Consider the following 22,004-nt stretch of genomic DNA (forward strand, 5'->3'; position numbering starts at 1 on the left):
TTTGCGCTATCTCGTTCGTTCCCAGAAGTCATAAAGAGCCATCTGCCCTAAACCGGATGAACGAATAAACGAACGAACGAACCTGGAGGCGGAGAGCGGCCTCTGACTTTCTTGGCTCGCTCCAACCTTCCCGCTCTCAAGAGTCACTCTTTTGAACGACTCTCAGTTAGGAGCGGGAGCAAATGAGCTAGCTCCCTCAAAAGAGCTAGTTTGACCCATCACTACTGTAGATATATGGGAGCATGACAAATTACATTAAGTTTTTTTTAAATCTTTGCATTCACTGTTTCAACATGACAAAATTAAATTGTTTTAATAGCAAGATGAAAAGTGGGTTTCCCTTTCTCAATGGTAGCAGAGAAACTGTAGAATGTTCATTGTGAAAATTGAAGTTTGATTTCATATTGTCTCATATTGTGGATTATGTTAAAATGAAAAGAAAAAAGAAACAGAATGCTACATATGTGAAAAAAATATGTAATTTTTAGTAGTCCATCTTGATCAATACATTAAAAGTTGAGTAAAAACACATTAAAGCTACATGTCTTGGCCCTGTTCGGCCTTCTTCAGCATGGAACAAATATGAGATTTTTATATTGCAATGCTGCTTTAGTGTTCAAACAAATATAAAATATGAAAGTAAATGTTCAATACAAATTTTGTTGATTAAATTTCTTTCCTTTTTTTTTTTTTTTTTTTTTTGTCCACATATTTCCTTAAATTTCTTTTAAATGTTCCCTTTTTTCATTAAAAATATTGACACCCTAATGTAGACCTATTGGTTATATTGAGATTCCACAAAGGAGCCATGAGCAACAGCTCGGTTTAAATTAGTGAAATTATTAATCTTTACTACCTTTAACTTTCATTGTCAATGTTGGTAGGCAAGTATTACATTTCTATTGCGTTTGACTATCTACGTTGATTCCTCCACCTTATGGCTGGTTGAATCCCCTAAAGCTCCAACATTAGCTGCCATAGACAGCCTAGGAGTCGCTGAAGAGGTGTACCAGGAAAATGAGGAATGAAGTAGTTTCCCTTTTCTTTCTTTGCTGAGCCAGAAGGTGCTATTACATGTTGGTCTGCCAAGCTCACTGAAGTGCATACTCCAACTGACCCTATGAATGAAATCACTTATAACAGGGACTGCATAAGGAATGGTGTTGCACGAACTTCGGTCACTTTCATGTTGTCAAAGCCAGTGTTGAGACTGAGACAGGCCAGTGAAAGTCAATACATACATACATACATACATACATTATCATTATAGACTGTTATGCCTTTCAGCGTTCAGTCTGCAAGCCACTGTGAATTTACTAAACGTCGCCACAATCCTCGATTTGCAACTAGTGTTGTGGCCTCATTTAGTTCTATACCTCTTATCTTTAAATCGTTAGAAACCGAGTCTAACCATCGTCATCTTGGTCTACCTCTACTTCTCTTACCCTCCATAGCAGAGTCCATTATTCTCCTAGGTAACCTATCCTCCTCCATTTGCCTCACATGACCCCACCACCGAAGCCGGTTTATGCCTACATCTTCATCCATCGAGTTCATTCCTAAATTAGCCTTTATTTCTTCATTCCGAGTGCCCTCCTGCCATTGTTCCCACCTGTTTGTACCAGCAATCATTCTTGCTACTTTCATGTCTGTTACTTCTAACTTATGAATAAGATATCCTGAGTCCACCCAGCTTTCGCTCCTGTAAAGCAAAGTTGGTCTGAAAACAGACCGATGTAAAGATAGTTTCGTCTGGGAGCTGACTTCCTTCTTACAGAATACAGTCGATCGCAGCTGCGAGCTCACTGCATTAGCTTTACGGCATCTTGATTCAATCTCACTTACTATATTACCATCCTGGGAGAACACACAACCTAAATACTTGAAATTATCGACCTGTTCTAGCTTTGTATCACCAATCTGACATTCAATTCTGTTGAATTTCTTACCTACCGACATCAATTTAGTCTTCGAGAGGCTAATTTTCATACCATACTCATTGCACCTATTTTCAAGTTCCACGATATTAGACTGTAGGCTTTCGGCACAATCTGCCATTAAGACCAAGTCGTCAGCATAGGCCAGACTGCTTACTACATTTCCACCTAATTGAATCCCTCCCTGCCATTTTATACCTTTCAGCAGATGATCCATGTAAACTACAAACAGCAAAGGTGAAAGATTACAGCCTTGTCTAACCCCTGTAAGTACCCTGAACCAAGAACTCATTCTGCCATCAATTCTCTCTGAAGCCCAATTGTCAACATAAATGCCTTTGATTGCTTTTAATAATATGCCTTTAATTCCATAGTCCCCCAGTATGGCGAACATCTTTTCCCTCGGTACCCTGTCAAATGCTTTCTCTAGATCTACGAAACATAAACACAACTGCCTATTCCTCTCGTAGCATTTTTCAATTACCTGGCGCATACTGAAAATCTGATCCTGACAGCCTCTCTGTGGTCTGAAACCACACTGGTTTTCATCCAACTTCCTTTCAACGACTGATCGCACCCTCCCTTCCAAGATGCCAGTGAATACTTTGCCTGGTATACTAATCAGTGAGATACCTCGATAGTTGTTGCGATCCTTCCTGTTCCCTTGCTTATAGATAGGGGCAATTACTGCTTTTGCCCAATCTGAAGGTACCTTACCAACACTCCACGCTAATTTTACTACTCTATGAAGCCATTTCATCCCTGCCTTCCCACTATACTTCACCATTTCAGGTCTAATTTCATCTATTCCTGCTGCTTTATGACAATGGAGTTTATTTACCATCCTTTCCACTTCCTCAAGCATAATTTCACCAACATCATTTTCCTCCTCCCCTTGAGCTTCGCTGTTCACAACACCACCAGGATGATTTCCTTTTACATTGAGAAGATGTTCAAAATATTCCCTCCACCTCTCCAGCGATTCCCTGGGATCTATTATGAGTTCACCTGAATTACTCAAAACACTGTTCATTTCCTTTTTCCGTCCCTTCCTAAGATTCTTTATTACTGTCCAGAAAGGTTTCCCTGCTGCTTGACCTTGCTTTTCCAGGTTGTTACCAAAATCTTCCCATGACTTCTTTTTGGATTCAACAATTATTTGTTTCACTCTGTTTCTTTCATCTACATACAACTCCCTATCTGCCTCGGCCCTTGTTTGGAGCCATTTCTGGTAAGCCTTCTTTTTACGTTTACAAGCTGCTCTCACTTCATCATTCCACCAAGATGTTCGCCTTTTCTTGTCTTTACACACAGTTGTTCCAAGGCATTCCCTGGCTGTTTCTACTACAGCATCCCTATATGCCACCCATTCACTTTCTATATCCTGAACCTGCTTAATGTCTACTGTTCGAAACTTCTCACTAATCATATCCATGTACTTCCGTCTAATTTCCTCGTCCTGGAGATTTTCTACCCTTATTCGTTTGCAGACAGATTTCACTTTCTCTACCTTAGGCCTAGAGATACTTAGTTCACTACAGATCAGATAGTGGTCTGTATCATCGAAAAATCCCCGGAAAACTCGTACATTCCTAACAGATTTCCTGAATTCGAAGTCTGTTAAGATATAGTCTATTATGGATCTGGTACCCCTAGCCTCCCACGTGTAGCAGTGAATAGCCTTATGCTTGAAGAATGTATTCGTAACAGCTAAACCCATACTAGCACAGAAGTCCAGCAAACGCTTCCCATTCCCATTAGCTTCCATATCTTCCCCACATTTACCAATCACCCTTTCGTATCCTTCAGTTCTATTCCCAACTCTCGCATTGAAATCGCCCATTAGCACTATTCTATCCTTGCTGTTTACCCTGACTACGATGTCACTCAATGCTTCATAAAACTTGTCAACTTCATCCTCATCTGCACCCTCACATGGTGAATACACGGACATATTTCTTGTCCTAATTCCTCCAACTGACAAATCTACCCACATCATTCGCTCATTTACGTGCCTAACAGAAACTATGTTCCGTGCAATGGTATTCCTGATAAAGAGCCCTACCCCAGACTCTGCCCTTCCCTTTCTAACACCCGTCTTGTACACTTTATAATCTCCTATCTCTTCCTCGTTATCTCCCCTTACTCGAATATCACTTACTCCTAGCACATCCAGATGCATCCTCTTTGCTGACTCAGCCAGTTCTACTTTCTTTCTTCCATAAGCCCCATTAATATTGATAGCTCCCCATCGAATTCAATTTCGTTCGCCAAGTTGTTTCCAAGGAGTCCCTTGCCTGTCAAATGGGAGTGGGACTCCGTTACTCCCATAGGTCCGAGGCTTGCTTAAAATGTTCTGAGCTCGGTCGATTCATGAAGCTGCCACACGAAATAGTGCACTGTAAACATTATGTCTTACCAAGAATAGACCTGCACTTTGATTGGAAATTTGCTATTGCCCGTAGCAATATTCAATACATGATTTGGCAAGATGGTTTCATTGATCCAGCTAATTTCATTTCCGTGTCCAGATCAAATGCGATTCTTCCAGAACTCAGCAGCGAGGACATCTCTGGTATCTTGCTAGGATGACTGATTCATATTTGGGCAGACTAGCAAATGTTCCTGATTCTGAGTGTCTCAACATGAAGGAATTGCCACTTCATTAAATTATCCGTACATCTGGATACACCAACATGTAAATGGTTGAGAAATTGTTAAGTGGTATACGGCTAGTCACGTCCTGGTGGCAGTTCTTCCTTTACATCATTTGGTGGAAGATGTAGTCCCTCCTCCCACCTTGTAAGCCTTGCTCTTTCTGGGGAGCAAGACATTGGAGTTGTTCTTCTGAGGAATCTGTTACATAACTGAAGTCTCTGAGAAACAAGCTGGTTTCCGTAAAATAGTTGACAAACATTGTCGTGCTGTTTCGTTGTTGATATCTATATATATAAAATATGAGTTTTGCCTGAACATTGCTCAGAATTTAAAAAGGATAATATTTCTGTATCTGTTGTGTCCACAGTAATAAGGAAATGCACTTTTTAATTTTCCATAATGTCTGTCTGTCTGTCTGTCTGTCTGTCTGTCTGTCTGTCTGTCTGTCTGTCTGTCTGTCTGTCTCTGTGTGTGTGTATGTATGTACACGCATCATGAGGAAACGGCTGAAGAGAATTTAATGAAAATCGGTATCCAAAGTTCGGGAATAAGTCGCTATATTCTAGGCCATCAATAATTTTATTCACGCTGAGTGAAATGGTAGTTTAGGGGAAGGCCTAAAATTTAATTCTCATATATTTGTTATTAGTGGTCGTATCGATAAATACCACATAACTAAAGTTATATAGTATTAAATTTCTGACCATTTGTCTTATACATTGTTACCGTACTAGCTTTGATCACATAGATATTCATGAATTTGGATTTTCTTTACCAAGACCATATCAGCACTGTGTCGCGAGAAAATGCGTAAACAGAATTGAATGAAAATCGGTATGTAAATTCGGAGAATAAGGAACGACAGGCCACGCTACAAATAATTTTATACCAAACTCGATAGCTGCAGTCGCTTAAGTGCGGCCAATATCATATTAGTATTAGTTAACAAATTTATGTAAATCATCCAAGACGATTTTGTATTGATTAGGTGGTCAAATAAATAACTTAATGTTATTATTTCAATCAGTATCCAGTATTCGGGAGATAGTAGGTTCGAACCCCACTGTCAACAGCCCTGAAGATGGTTTTCCGTGGTTTCCAATTTTCACACAAGGCAAATGCTGGGGTTGTACCTTAATTAAGGCCACAGCCGCTTCCTTCCCGGTCTTAGCCCTTTCCTGTCCCATCGTCGCCATAAGATATATCTGTCGGTGCGACGTAAAGCCAATACCGTAGCAAAAAAAAAAAAAAAAAGGATTTATAAGACGTCCTAATCTCGTAGAGTCCAAAGAAAATTAAATTTGAAGGCCTACAATGTATAAAGCTCACAAAATTGATCAACAATATCATTACGTTGACCATTGTTTGTTCTGATGTGTTTTGTGTCATCTGTTGCCACTCGTATCCCATAGATAGGATTACTGCTGCGTACCAAGTATGTTTTAAATTTGCTTTATGTTGCACCGACACAAATAGGTCTTATGGTGATGATGGGATACGAAAGGGCTAGGAGTGTGAAGAAAGAGGTCTTGGCCTTAATTAAGGTACAGCCCCATCATTTTCGTTGTGTGAAAGTTGGAAACCATGGAATACCATCTTCAGAGATGCCGACAGTGGAGTTTGAATCCACTCTCTCCCGGATGCAAGCTCACAGCTGCGCGCCCCTAACCACATGGTCAACTCTTCTTTAGCATGCCAATCCTCTGGTTTATAAATGTTCTGATATTACTGGTACGTAACACACTGGTCAATCAGAACATGCGAGTTATTCAATCCCTACTCTGAGGCACTGATTGGAATGAGCAGTGTGCATATTTAACGGAATAATGGCCAAGGAATATTCACGGCTGTCTGCAGCCTGGTCATTCCAGCTCTGGAACTATGGACTGTTAGATCGGCACTGTAGTACTGTTCATTAAAAGTGAGAAAATGTGCGGTTTTTAATTGATCAAGTATTTTAAATGATAACATTGCTTTTAATTGCTACTATCGTACTGACGTGTTTGTAATGATCTACATTGACTTCAGTTAAGAAAACCACAAGTTCAGTCTTTCTGAGAATCCTGTAATGAAGCACGGGTACATCAGCTAGTTGCTTACATGACCCAGTTAAATATATGCTTTGCTCTAAAGTTCATTGACACGTTCACTGCGTATTAGCAGAGCGTGACATACCCGCCAGCCTGAACAAAATAGTTGTGTGAGACTCTTTAAAAGTTGTAATTATCGAAGTTTTGTACGTTGGTAGGACGAGTTCTATCGAACTCGTGGACTTATACCACTCACGCACAGTGATTGAAATCGAGAAGTAATACTGGTCACCAGACGGATCATGCGCCACACGTTGGTAGATTACTGTGCATTATTTACCGCGGATACAAACAAATGCGTAAAGTATGTTACAGACATAAATATATTCATATTTACACTTCTCTATTGCAGAATTTGACAAACAAAAATGAAACACTTTGGCTAATTGGGTGGGTCTTGTGATGTTGAAGGAACCACATTGTCGGCCATTTGAGAAAAATAGAAATAAAATGACAACATAAGCATCATGACGCAGTCAAAAATGATTACTGCACGTTATTTCAAGTTACATATAAATATGATGCAGGAATAAATGACAATTACAAGTTTCTTTCATATTATACACACATATGATGCAAGAATAAACGACAATTACAAGTTCAGTTCTTTTACTGAACATATTGCAGTAATAGAATTTATTTATTTCAAAAGCGGAATCACTCATAATTCTCTTGATGTAATAATAAACAGAAAATGCAGTATCTTACCTTGCATTGAATTCGTCTTGCTGCTCAAAGATCCCATAAATAGTATGACGATGACTCTGGAGAGGAAATACGCAGGAAACGGAATACGCTCCGCACGTGCTTATAAAGCAGCGTCACGTGCCCAGCGCATGATCCGCACTGAACGTGTTAATTCTGGTACTACAGTGTTGCTTTAGCTATGATTTTGCCACAAGAAATTAATTTCATAGTTAGTCTGTATTGTCAACCTTTACAAGTTACAAGTTATTAATGGTTGAGTAATTCTACTTTTACTGTATTATACAATTTTTATTCCTTTTTTTCTGTTTAAAAAGGGGCATTTTTCGTCTCTCTTATATGACACATCTTTGGCCTTGATACAGTTATAATATAAAACACACAATATCCCTGATAACAATCTAAAAAAATGACATCCATAAATCTCAGAGTCATTATGACTCAGTTAACTTGTGCATAAAAATAACTGAAAGAATTTCATATGAAAATATTGTGTCATGAAGGTACACTGCTGGAAATTGTAAGTTCCATTGGATTTATATTTCTAAAATTAAAAAGTTCAATATTAGGGTAACTATGTTCTGAATACAATAATATTGTAGTATTATGTGACTAATTGAATTTGTCACAGGCTTATTTATGTTTTGAGGTTCAGAACATTGTTACTCTAATATTGAACTTTTTAATTTTAGAATTATAAATCCAATGGAACTTAAAATCTCCAGCAGTGTACCTTCCTGACACAATATTTTCATCACAAGATATTTTAACAATATGAACTACTTTCAGTTCTTTTCATGCATGATTTGACAGATTCATATTATTGTAGACAACCTCGTATTTTTCAGTAGGCCTAATTCAGGACACTTTTATTCTCCGTCCCGTGGAGTAGGGAAAATAATAGTAATCCACCAGCTGTAATAATCACATAACCACATTTCAGTAGAATTGTAGTGAAGATAAGGTATAATATATTAGATAGTATCTTGCCAGTTATATTCGTGTTTTTCTTCATGTACGGCAATCCTTTCGATACTTAAGCATTTAACCAAACGCAGTGTAGTGTAGTGTAGATACATTGTAGTATAGATACAGTACATTTAGATAGTGCCGTATCTTGCCTGCTATATTCGTGTGTTATCTTTCGTGTGTATCTATTAGACCCTAATACTAATAGTAATTTGTCTAAGCATTTAGCTTCGTTGGTAATCTTTGAGTACAGTAGTTCTTGCAAATTTCATTTCTATTGTGCTTAGTAGTGACATACGGTACGGTACCGGTATCGTAATTAGGATACGTCTGAAAGTAGTTTAAAAATTACTGTAGTGTACTGTACAGTAGTATACGAGTAATATCCTATTAGAAATTAGTGTGCTTATTTTGTTATTGTAAAATATTTGTGTAGTACTGGTGTAGTAGAGGTATCCATAGAAACTCTTACTAAAATATTGTTGAAATTAGGATAGGCTTAATTGCAGTTTGGAATTGTGTAGTTCTTGTGTATTACTTTCAATATTCAGTAATTAACAGCAGTTTTTATCCTGTTAGGGGTTGTAGGATAAAAAAAAAATAGAGCACGACTAAGTAGTATTGTAGTGTAGTCGTATATTAATTACCTTATTGTTGTGTAGTATCCCAGACAATATATCCCTCCGTTCATTTATTTTTTTGCAAATAAGTTACTTTATTTTTTAATTTAAAATTTTTCCCCCGTAAAGAATGGCTAAGGAGCGCGAGTGTACTTATTGTGGGTGTGGTGAGCATTGAGGGGTATGAGGGAGGAGTTGGAAAGTTTGAGGGAGATAATTAGGATTCTCACAGAAGACAGGAAGGAAGATAGGACTCCCTCAAACAATGTACAGGTTACAGTAGGTGTACAAGAGGGAGGGGAAGGAAAGGGAGGAGTTGTAGAAGACAGGTGGTCTAATGTTGTAAGGGGAAGGAGATTGCAGGCCAAGGGCTCTACTCAGGATCAGAATTCAGGACAGGTGTCTGTGCGAAATCGGTACGAGTCACTCCAGGTAGAACAACAGAGGGAAGATGAGGGACAGGGAACTGTTGCTGAGATGCATGGAAGTAGGAGGAAGGGAAAAGGTAGGAAAGGGAAATGTAGAGTAGAGGATAGGAAAAGACAGGTGGAACAGGGTCATGGGAAGGAGAAAAGGGAGGAGGAAGTAGCTTCTGCAGCTATCAGGAAAGATAGGGCTGACCAGGAGGGGAGGGGATCAAATGAGGTGGGTAGGGTTGAGGCTCTGGTCATGGGGGATTCCATCGTTAGACACGTGGGGAAAGTGTGTGGAGGAAAGGGAACCAGGGTAGAATGTTATCCAGGAATTAGGTTGAGGCAGATGTTGAGGAAAGTAGAAGAGAGGGAGGAGGGGAAGGAGAAGGTGGTAGTGTTTCATGTTGGTACCAACAACGTAAGGCAAGCTGATATAAGTACCAACATAGTTGGAGATGTGTGGGATCTGGTAAATGCAGCACGGGTGAAGTTTAAGAAAGCGGAGATTGTTATTAGTGGAATACTGTGTAGGAGGGATACTGACTGGAGGGTGATTGGGGATTTAAATGAGACTATGGAGTGGGTATGTGGGAAACTGGGAGTGAGATTTCTAGATCCTAATGGGTGGGTAGGAGATAGGGATCTGCGCTCGGATGGCCTTCATTTAAACCGCAGTGGTACGTATAAGTTAGGAAATTTGTTTGGAAGGGTAATAGGGAGGTACATTCAGGGAAATGGGATGGCCTAGGGAGCGGTGATAAGGGAACAGGGAACTGGAAATCAAGTAGGGATGACATAAAATTGTTAGTGTTGAACTGTAGAAGTATTGTAAAGAAAGGAATAGAATTAAGTAATTTAATAGATATATATTTACCAGATATTGTAATAGGAGTTGAATCATGGCTGAGAAATGATATAATGTATATTTACCAGATATTGTAATAGGAGGTGAATCATGGCTGAGAAATGATATAATGGATGCAGAAATTTTCTCACGGCACTGGAGTGTGTATCATAGAGATAGGATAGGAAAGGTGGGAGGGGGAGTTTTCATTCTGGTGAAAGAAGAATTTGTAAGCTACGAAAAAGTTAAAGATGAGACACATGAAATTCTAGGTGTAAGGCTGATTTCTAAAGATAATAGGCAACTTGATATATTTGGAGTGTACAGATCGGGAAAAGGTAGCACTGATGCGGATTCGGAATTATTTGATAGGATAGTCAGCTATGTGGGAAACGACATGGAAAGAAATGTGATTGTAGCGGGAGATCTGAATTTGCCAGATGTAAATTGGGAAGGAAATGCGAACGACAGGAAGCATGACCAACAAATGGCAAATAAGTTAATATGGGAAGGACAGCTGATTCAGAAAGTGATGGAACCAACCAGAGGGAAAAATATCCTGGATGTGGTGCTGATAAAACCAGATGAGCTCTATAAGGAAACTGAAGTGATAGATGGTATTAGTGATCATGAAGCTGTTTTTGTGGTAGTTAAAAATAAATGCGATAGAAAGGAAGCTCTTAAAAGTAGGACTGTTAGGCAGTACCATATGGCTGATAAAGCAGGTATGAGGCAGTTTCTAAAAAGTAACTATGATCGGTGGAAAATGGTAAATAAAAATGTAAACAGACTCTGGGATGGGTTTAAAGAAATTGTTGAGGAATGCGAAAACAGGTTTGTACCTTTAAGGGTGGTAAAGAATGGTAAAGACCCACCTTATTATAATAGAGAAATAAAGAGACTAAGAAGGAGGTGCAGACTGGAAAGAAATAGAGTTAGAAATGGCTGTGGAAGTAAGGAGAAATTGAAGGAACTTACTAGAAAATTGAATCTAGCAAAGAAGGCAGCTAAGGATAACATGATGGCAAGCATAATTGGCAGTCATACAAATTTTAGTGAAAAATGGAAGGGTATGTATAGGTATTTTAAGGCAGAAACAGGTTCCAAGAAGGACATTCCAGGAATAATTAATGAACAAGGGGAGTGTGTATGTGAGGATCTTCAAAAGGCGGAAGTATTCAGTCAGCAGTATCTAAAGATTGTTGGTTACAAGGATAATGTCGAGATAGAGGAAGAGACTAAGGCCAAAGAAGTAATAAAATTTACATATGATAACAATGACATTTACAATAAGATACAAAAGTTGAAAACTAGAAAAGCGGCTGGAATTGATCAGATTTCTGGGGATATACTAAAGACAATGAGTTGGAATATAGTATCATATCTGAAGTACTTGTTTGATTATTGTTTGGTCGAAGGAGCTATACCAGATGAATGGAGAGTTGCTATAGTAGCCCCTGTGTATAAAGGAAAGGGTGATAGACATAAAGCTGAAAATTACAGGCCAGTAAGTTTGACATGCATTGTATGTAAGCTTTGGGAAGGCATTCTTTCTGATTATATTAGACATGTTTGTGAAATTAATAACTGGTTCGATAGAAGGCAATTCGGTTTTAGGAAAGGTTATTCCACTGAAGCTCAACTTGTAGGATTCCAGCAAGATATAGCAGATATCTTGGATTCTGGAGGTCAAATGGACTGTATCGCGATTGACATGTCTAAAGCATTTGATAGGGTGGATCATGGGAGACTACTGGCAAAAATGAGTGCAATTAGCCTAGACAAAAGAGTGACTGAATGGGTTGCTATATTTCTAGAAAATAGATCTCAGAGAGTTAGAGTAGGTGAAGCTTTGTCTGACCCTGTAATAGTTGAGAGGGGAGTTCCTCAGGGCAGTGTTATCGGACCTTTATGTTTTCTTATATATATAAATGATATGAGTAAAGGAGTGGAATCAGAGGTAAGGCTTTTTGCGGATGATGTTATTCTCTATAGAGTGATAAATAAGTTACAAGATTGTGAGCAACTGCAATGTGACCTCGAAAATGTTGTGAGATGGACAGCAGACAATGGTATGTTGATAAACGGGGCTAAAAGTCAGGTTGTGAGTTTCACAAATAGGAAAAGTCCTCTCAGTTTTAATTACTGCATTGATGGGGTGAAAGTTCCTTTTGGGGATCATTGTAAGTATCTAGGTGTTAATATAAGGAAAGATCTTCACTGGGGTAATCACATAAATGGGATTGTAAATAAAGGGTACCGATCTCTGCACATGGTTATGAGGGTGTTCAGGGGTTGTAGTAAGGATGTAAAGGAGAGTGCATATAAGTCTCTGGTAAGACCCCAACTAGAGTATGGTTCCAGTGTATGGGACCCTCACCAGGATTACCTGATTCAAGAACTGGAAAAAATCCAAAGAAAAGCAGCTCGATTTGTTCTGGGTGATTTCCGACAAAAGAGTAGCGTTACAAAAATGTTGCAATGTTTGGGTTGGGAAGAATTGAGAGAAAGAAGAAGAGCTGCTCGACTAAGTGGTATGTTCCGAGCTGTCAGCGGAGAGATGGCGTGGAATGACATTAGTAGACGAATAGGTTTGAATGGCGTTTATAAAAGTAGGAAAGATCACAATATGAAGATAAAGTTGGAATTCAAGAGGACAAACTGGGGCAAATATTCATTTATAGGAAGGGGAGTTAGGGATTGGAATAACTTACCAAGGGAGATGTTCAATAAATTTCCAATTTCTTTGAAATCATTTCGGAAAGGGCTAGGAAAGCAACAGATAGGGAATCTGCCACCTGGGCGACTGCCCTAAATGCAGATCAGTATTTATTGATTGATCCTAGATTTATGGATAAGTTATTCTTTTAGATTGTTATCAGGAATATTATGTGGGTTTTTTTTACCATAATTGTATCAAGGCTGAAGATGTCTAATATAAGAGAGACTAAACAAGTCACTTTTTAAATAGAAAAAATGAATAAAAATTGCATAGTATTGTGAAAGTGGAATGATTTATTGTGCTCGTTTTTTTCTTTCACTGTTTGCTTTATGTTGCACTGACACAGGTAGATCTTATGACAATGATGAGATAGGAAAGGACTAGGAAGCAGCCGTGGCCTTAATTAAGGTACAGCCCCAGTGTTTGCCTGGTGTGAAAATGGGAAACCACGGAAAACTATCTCGGCTGTCGGTACTATTTCCCAAATGCAAGCTCACGGCTGCACGCCCCTTGCTCGGTATATTGTGCTCTTTACAATGATCATGACTCTTATCAGCGTTGAAATATACTTCAGTGAGGTAATATTCACGAGTGGGTGTGGAAGTATGGCAACATTTTCTGTCGGTAAAGCACACTTAAAATTTGCAATGTTACAGGCTGTAAGCAGAGGAAAGCACTAGTTCATATGGACAGAGGATGTGTGCACATTACACAGCAGCAGATAACAATTACTTCTACGTATTAAAATTAAGAAATTATTTGCGAGAAAATTAATTTTGTGGCCTTATATAGAACTGGTGAACACTCAAAATGTGTTCAAAATTGATTTGAAAAAAATTGGGACATATTGGCTTCTGAGGGTTAGAAACTTATGTTGTATTGAAAAGGTGGAATTGCAAATTGTAAATTAAACTTAAATATATATGTATTAGCTTCTGTTCATAAAAGTCAAATATTTTTGGAGAGAAGTGTAGAGAAACATTATAAATTTCCAGAAGCTTTTCAACTCCTTCTGTAATTACTTGCTATTAATGGTTTTATTCCTTGGTTACCACTCACCATAGAGCTCCTTTATACACAATATTAGCAGTTTTATTTGCTGTGCAAATGTAAGGATAGAGGCCAGTCTGCTGATGATGCAGTAAAACAGCAAATATATGAGCTTACCGTCCCATACAACCTCAGAAAGTACAATCTTGAAGAAATGTCAGTCATCAGCAGGAATCACTGCTACTGAGAATCAACCACCATCGCCACCACTGCCACCATTATTTCACCTATAATTTGGGAAGTGTAGGGTGATTAAATCCTAGTGATATAAGTCTCATGCAATTGTTAATGTGAAAAGCATTCAGTCCTCAGGTCCACACCTGTTTTGTTCAAACTGTCTCCTTGTGACTTATTTATTATAATAGCAAAACATGCATTTAATGGGATCGACAATCTTTTAAATTAGAATTGAGATAGGGTCTCCATTTTATCAATCCCTGAATTCTGAGGATTGTGATCTTCGAGGAGGCTATTGTTCAGTTGTCTCCATCTCTTGTGGTCCTCAGCCAGATGTGCTGCACCAAAGAGCTTTAACCCAGCTATATTCTTGATGAAGTTAGATCATTGAGTGGGAACTCGTCCACGGTCTCTCTTGCCGGGAACATTTCCAAGAATGATCACTTTTTCTGTGCTGTCATTTTGGTTCTTATAAGCTTGTGTTAAATAATTAATATGAAGGTCGATCAAATATAAACAGGATTTTTGTTCCTGACCATCAACAGTTGGTAGGACTGGCCCCGCGCTTCTGCAGTGCTTAGGTGGGACCGTAGGAATGGGGAGACCGTGCTGTTAGATATTTCCTGCCGTTTCGTCAGTAACCCTCACAATGTCGGAGCACAGGTGCACCCCTCCACTGTGCAACGCATAATTATAAAATTTCTTGCTCGTGAAGGAGTTACAGCGGCAGAAATTTGCCAGAGGTTCACTGCACAGTTTAGTGATGAAACATTGTCAAGGACGCATGTGTTTGCCTGGCATAAAAAGTTCAAGGAAGGACGAGAACCTGTGGAAAATCAGCAACACGATCGCTATCCTTGGACCAGCATTACAGACTAAAACATTCATGCGGTTAAAGACATTATTGACGACAATCGACGGGCAAGAGTATCAGAAATTTCAGAACAAGTCGGAATGAGTTATGGGAGCTGTCAAGCAATCATCACAAACGACCTACAGTTCCGTAAATTGTGTTCCGGATGGGTCCCTCGCCTTTTGACGGAAAATCTGAAGTTGAGACATTTGGAGAAGCAAGGTTTGCGGAAGAAGGTGACGCATTTTTGAGTCAGATCGTCACCTACGACGAAACTTGGGTCCGCCACTACACTACATGCCACTACACTCCCGAATCCAAACAAGCCAGTAAGTAGTGTAAGAGGAAAGGGGAGGCAGCACCAGTGAAAGCCAAGACTCGACTGTCAGCTGGCAAGGTTCTTGCAAACTTTTTTTTTCGATCGGCGAGGCATTTTGTTGATTAATTTTTTTGCATAAGCGATGCACAATCAATGCTGCTTACTACTGTGAGCTTTTGAACAAGGCGAGTGTTGCATATCGCCACAAAAGACGAGACCAACCGATTTGACAGGTCATACTCCTCCATGACAGTGTGCGGCTCCGTACTGCAGCTCTGACTCCAAGCTACAGAAAATGAACTGGACTGCACTTGATCATCCTCCTTACAGTCCAGACTCTTCACCCTGCAATTTCCATTTCTTCGGACCGCTTAAAGAAGCTCTAGGAGGGCAACGATTTGAAGATAATGAGTGTGGAAGACTTCGTATATAACTGGCTGATGACACGACCCTGTTCTTTTTACGATGAGGGCATCAAGGAGCTGCCGATATGCTGGGACAAACGCATTTCCAAAGCAGGAAACTATGTGGAAAAATAAATTGTAATTGCCTTGTGTTTTTCAATGAATGAATTTAAATAAAAAATAAAATCCTGTTTATATTTGATCCCCCTTCGTATATGAAGTTAAACGATTGTGGCCACATGTGTAGCAGAGCATGTTAAACGCTAACCTGATGAAATCCCAGCATATTTCAGGGGCATTTTATCATGCTGAAATAAGAAAGACATAATCACATGCAGTTCTATATTATTAGGATAGTTTCAGTAAAGAAGTGTCAAATCTTGAAATTAGTCGTACGACATCTACTCGTGGTGCAGAGTTTTACACTGAAAGTTATTCTATTCTGTGAGGTTAATTTTATTCAGGGATATTTTCTATCTCATTTCATAGTCCCGCAGGGTACAAAAATGATAGGTATCCTTTTTTAAGAATTGCTTGATTTGAAATGTAAGAAAAAATACAAAGCAGTTTTGATAATTGTGAAATTTGCGTGAAATCCAATGATCTTTGCCAGATAATCATTCTGAACAATCTGTAGCATTGCGTAAGTAGGCCTACTGTCTAATAGTGATAAGATATATGACCTATTACACAGAATGGGACCTAAAGCAGGATTTTTTATTTTTGAGGTTTTTGTGGTTCTAAAATTGATAAAAATGCTGAGGAGTTCATGCTTCTAGGTGCAGTACTTCAGAAGATAATTGAGGCGTCTAGTATCAAAACCGGCCAAGTCACTCAAGGCATATTTTTCAATATGGACGAAAAACCTGTAGAGGAAAAGCAATGATGGTCAGAAAAGATTTTTTTTCACAGTTATATCCTTAATGGTTTAATATTTAAGTTCCGCTGTTTTGAGAAATCTAACTCATAATTAACCCATCTTTTTTGTTAATTTAAATTTTGACTTGGCCGTTTTTGTTGCAATTTTGTACAATTTCACAAGGTATGAAAGTAAATCTTTCAGTTTACCACTCGGAACAATATCCATGTTACAGCACACAATAATGTCAAAATACGAGCACACCGGAAATAGGATTGCTTTGGCGCCAATGACGGTAAGAAGCCCGCAAATACATAAATCAGTGTTGCAAACGAACAAAAAACAAAATATTATGACTTCAAAGAATATACATTACTAGGAACGATTTTGCCTACTGATATTATCACATTGTTGCTTAATGTAACAACACAAGATTCCAGACAATAATGCTGCATCATAAAGATTGTCGCTCGTTCCTTGACTTGGCCGGTTTTGAATTCACTGGCTGCATGACTTGGCCGATTCTGTTGCATGACCGAGAATTCAGTGCTCTATAACATGAAGACATGGACGATTTTAAAGCATATTCTTGTTTCACCTGATAGTGCTATACTTCTACTTCAAATTGATAACCTTAACTCATTTTCGTAAATTTTGTGACTTGGCCGGTTTTGATACTAGACGCCTCAATTATTGACTGTTGCTATTAAGAAAAATATAATTGCAACTTTCACTAATTTTCTTATCAGTTGTACAGTTTTCATGACATTGAGTTGCGAAGACTTGAACTGCTGCACAGCTTAGTTTGTTAAGAAGACCCATATGTAGCGTAAGAATTCAAAACATAGAAATTCAATTTTTACATCACATACACTTTTGTTCAGCTCTGCTGTAAAATTTCCATTGCCGGCTTTGGGTCGCTTTCCACGCAATGGGTCACATATAAAGTTTCACCTATATGAACTTCTTTTAATAGACTAAACAGGAAGTTTATTTCCTGAAAAATATAATACATATTCACAATACTTCAATTAATGTAATAAAGTTACATCATTGAATTTGAATCAAGTAAAAGCTACTTAAACTCATGAAGGAAGTCTTATATTAAGCAGGGTTTGATCACTGTCTCTGAAGATTATGATATAATTATCATTGCCAGTCTCTTCATTATCTTACCCAAGTTAATATGGAGTAAAAGCACCTTCAGGAAGCATTGTAAATCTTGTAATATACGGTTAACATGTTTGCTCACTGTCTGAATGTATGTTTTATTGAAAATAACTAAAATTCCTGTACTATATTCATTGCTGCAGGATCTTGGTCCTAAGCATTCCTCTGTGCCTTTATTCCTGCTCGCAGAATTATTTAAGCTGGAGTGTGAATTTCATTTTTTTCTGTTTTCAGATGTGCTCTGTTGGAGCTTTTTAATGAAGGTCACCCTCCCTTCGATTTCTCTCAATTGCTGTCATATCGTAATGGAGAATATAATGCTTCTAAGCACTTGGATAAAGTAGAGGATTCTGGTATCAGAGTGAGTATGAGTTGCTTCTCAATTTCATTTATTTTTCCTCTGCTGACAGGGCAGTTAGGATAGATGAGTTCCATGCTTTACATGTTGAGAAGTATTGGAAGATATATTTTTATTTTATCATCTCCTTCTTCAGGACCTGTTACGAAATATGATTCAGAAAGATCCTTCAAGTCGGCAGTCAGCTGAAATGTACCTGGCTCAACAAAGGGGAGGTGTATTCCCAGAATATTTCTACTCCTTTCTCCAGTCTTACATGCTTATCTTCTCTGCTGTCCCCATTGTATCAGCTGATGAGAAAATAGGAAGGTGAGTTGTAACCAGAATCCTACCTTATCTTCCTTTTATACGCAACATTGCCATTAATGGCCGGACACCCATAGGTAGTGGCTTAACTGGAGCTGCTAAGGTGTCAGTATGACGTGGGTCTACCCTTCACTGATAGGTATTTTCTTCTTAAACATGAGACATAATCATTTACAGCTCCATGTTATGAAAATAGTCACTTCAGTTTCAACAGACTACTTGATTATGTTCTTCACTTTTTGAATGGATGCATTGTCATGTTGAGAATGAAATGGCCATTTCCAAAATGCTGCCTCATTGTAGGTGGCATAGAATTGTCCAATACCAACTGGACTGATGAAATGAAATGAATATCCACAGCCTGTTTCCGGTTTCAACCAGGTCAGGAATGGAATGATTGAAACCCTCATCTAGCAGCGAGAATAGGAACTGTGCTAGCTGCCAAAGCCTGTCACACTCCTTTGGGGTAGTGATTAATAACTGACAGATGAAATGATATTGGAGAGTGTTGCTGGAGTGAAAGATGAGAGGGAAAACCGGAGTACGCAGAAAAAACCTGTCCCTCCTCCGCTTTATCTGGCACAAATATCATATGGAGTGACTGGGATTTGAACCACGGATCCTAGTGGTGAGAGGCCAGCACGCTGCCGCCTCCAGCCAACATTGCCCGGGTCGAGCAGGCCATCCAAGGAAACAGTTACATCAGTCTACGGAAATGGAGGCAGCCACGGGAATTAGCCAAAACACCCTGTAGCGGATCGTGCATGGCCATTTACAGTTGGGGAAGGTGTCATACGCGTGGGTGCCTAGACTCTTGTCTGCAGATGAAAATCAGAGGCATGCGGACATGTGCAGAGAACTTCTGCAACACCATCATCAAGATCCAGCCGACTTCATGGCTAGGCTTGTGACTGGTGCTGAGACATGGCTCCATTACCATGAGCTACAAACGAAACAACAATCAATGCAATGGACGCATAGGGGCAGTCCACCGTCAAAGAAATGTCTAACAGTGATTATCACCTGTTTGGGAACATGAAGAAACCTCTGTGTGGACGCCCTTTTGCGGATTTTGCAGAACTGGACACAACTGTCAAGGCATGAGTATACAGCACTCTGAAAGAATGGTTTCAGGGAGGTCTGGAGAGACTGACACATCGATGGTAAAAGTGCATACAGTTACAAGGAGATTATGTTGAGAAGGTGGATGTAACAACTGATGTGTAATGTACTGTCCGCACACTTTATCTTGATGCATTTGTGTACGGGGGTGAGGAGTAAGGAGGGAGCTGTCCCGGTATCGATAGTGCTGCCTGGTGCTGCCAACTGAATGAAAATGAAATCTGAATTGAATCGAGAAGATGATCGATCGATATGAAATTTCTAAACCGTTATCATCTTAAGCCAACAACTATGTCACATACACATTATATAACATTATAAAACATATCTCTCGATGCGAATCTTGTTCCTAGCATGAATTCTATACTTTGATGTGTAAACAACAACAGTACCGGTACGTAAAGTTTACGCCAGATGTCGCACAACGATGCTTAAGCGATTCATAGTTTGTGTTTCAGAGGTTGCCAGTATGAATCTCGAAGATCGCCGAGGTCGACCGATTCAGCACTAGGATGTAAATGCACCAAGATAAAGTGTGCGGATAGTACTTCATTTGGGTAGGAAAAAATCAATCAATCATTTGTTGACAACTGTAGAAAGAACTATTCCCTTGGGGCGTTCATAATAATAGATGAAAAGCTTGAGGCCTTTCATGGAAGATGCTAGTTAAAGCAGTATATCACATCAAAACCAGCCAAATACGGGATAAAAATTTACGCCCTAGTGGATGCAAAAACTTTCTATTGTCATAATTTGGAAATTTACCAGGGGAAACAGCCAGTAATAAACCATCAGATACTGGGCGAGTTGGTTGTGCGCGTTGAGGCGCGCGGCTGTGAGCTTGCATCCAGGAGATAGTAGGTTCGAATCCCACTATCGGCAGCCCTGAAGATGGTTTTCCGTGATTTCCCATTTTCACACCAGGCAAATGCTGGGGCTGTACCTTAATTAAGGCCACGGCCGCTTTCTTCCAACTCCTAGGCCTTTCCTATCCCATCGTCGCCATAAGACCTATCTGTGTCGGAGCGACGTAAAGCCCCTAGCAAAAAAAAAAAAAACCATCAGATGTTGTTAAGCAGTTGGCACAGCCTATCTATAACACAGGTCATAATATTACAGCGGATAATTGATTCACAGACCTTAACTTGATAGTTGTCTTGAAGAAGAAGAAGAAGAAGAAGAAGAAGAAGAAGAAGAAGACGAAGAAGAAGAAGAAGAAGAAGAAGAGATTATCTTATGTCGGCACCATTAGAAAGAATAAAAGATGCCTGCCATCTGAGCTTACGAATGTGAAACGAAGGACAGTAAAGTCATCAATGCTTGGTTTCAATGAATATGCCACTTTAGTCTCCTATGTTCCTAAGAAAAACAGAATTGTCCTGCTCGTTTCCAGTTATCATTTAGATGAGACTCGATTGATGATGAAACTGAAGAAAATGCCAAACCTGTAATTGACATGCTACAATGGGACAAAGGGTGGAGTAGATATCTTGGATAAAATGTGTGGGAGTTACAACGTAATTCGAAATATCACACGTTGGCCACTAGTTATTTTCTTTGCTATGTTGATTGTAACTGGCATAAATGCTCAAGTAGTGGTTATTGGGAACGGAATGAATGTTGGTAGGAGGAGACTGTTTCTTCTGAAAACACTGTCTGAGCAATTGGTGTCAGAAGAGATTAGGTGAAGGAGCATGAATCCAACAGGTCTCCAATCGACACTGCGTTTCCAACTTGAAAAGTACCGACCTGCAGAGGAAGACAAAGAAGTAATAGCCACCGGAACTACCCTTCCTCCACTTGCTGAAAAGAAACAATGTGACACTCACAAGTTTGTTAAACCGAAGAGGATCACTAGAATGACAAGGCACAGCTGCAAGAAGTGTAAGAAATATTTCTGCCTGGAACACAGAGGAATGATTTGTCATGAATGTTTCAAAAATCTGGACTTGGGAAAATAAAAGGAAAGATGAACAGTTCATTCTGTATTTTTTCTTTAGTTCTATACCACATTGCATACTTTTCTTCTGTTTTTACATTATTATTACTTCAAATTCTCTGAACAAGAGTACGGTATATCATGCTATAGTTCTTATTGTTGGGTATATTACTGTGTGTGAAATAAATACTACCTAAGAGATATGACACTGAGTATTCTTGTAATATTTGAAATGAGATAAAACAACCTGCAGGACTTTATTGTTGCTGTTAACAATGGAAATAAGAGTAAAAGGAATGTCAACATTATTTAACTCAGTTATATCCAGGAAATGTATTTTTAAAACTAAGAACATAGTGGCACCTCCTGGATGCCACGCAACTTATCGTGTCGAAATTAGAGCGTGACCGACGGAGGGTTAAATAAAATTATATGATGGATGCACTGTCTGTCTTAAAACAAATCACAATGATATAAGCTATCTTACAT

General features: G+C 39.1%; 1 protein-coding gene across 1 annotated transcript in view; it reads left to right on the top strand.

Moving 5' to 3' along the window:
• Vps15 (vacuolar protein sorting 15) overlaps positions 1-22,004 on the top strand; it is a 213,997-nt gene that overhangs the window by 55,145 nt on the left and 136,848 nt on the right. The window contains exons 6-7 of the mRNA XM_067151658.2: positions 18,025-18,151; positions 18,285-18,457. Coding sequence (XP_067007759.1) covers positions 18,025-18,151; positions 18,285-18,457 — 300 coding nt within the window. The remainder of the gene's footprint in view (positions 1-18,024; positions 18,152-18,284; positions 18,458-22,004) is intronic.

The sequence above is a fragment of the Anabrus simplex genome, chromosome 7 (assembly GCF_040414725.1).
Source record: "Anabrus simplex isolate iqAnaSimp1 chromosome 7, ASM4041472v1, whole genome shotgun sequence".
Classification (NCBI taxonomy): Eukaryota; Metazoa; Arthropoda; class Insecta; order Orthoptera; family Tettigoniidae; genus Anabrus; species Anabrus simplex.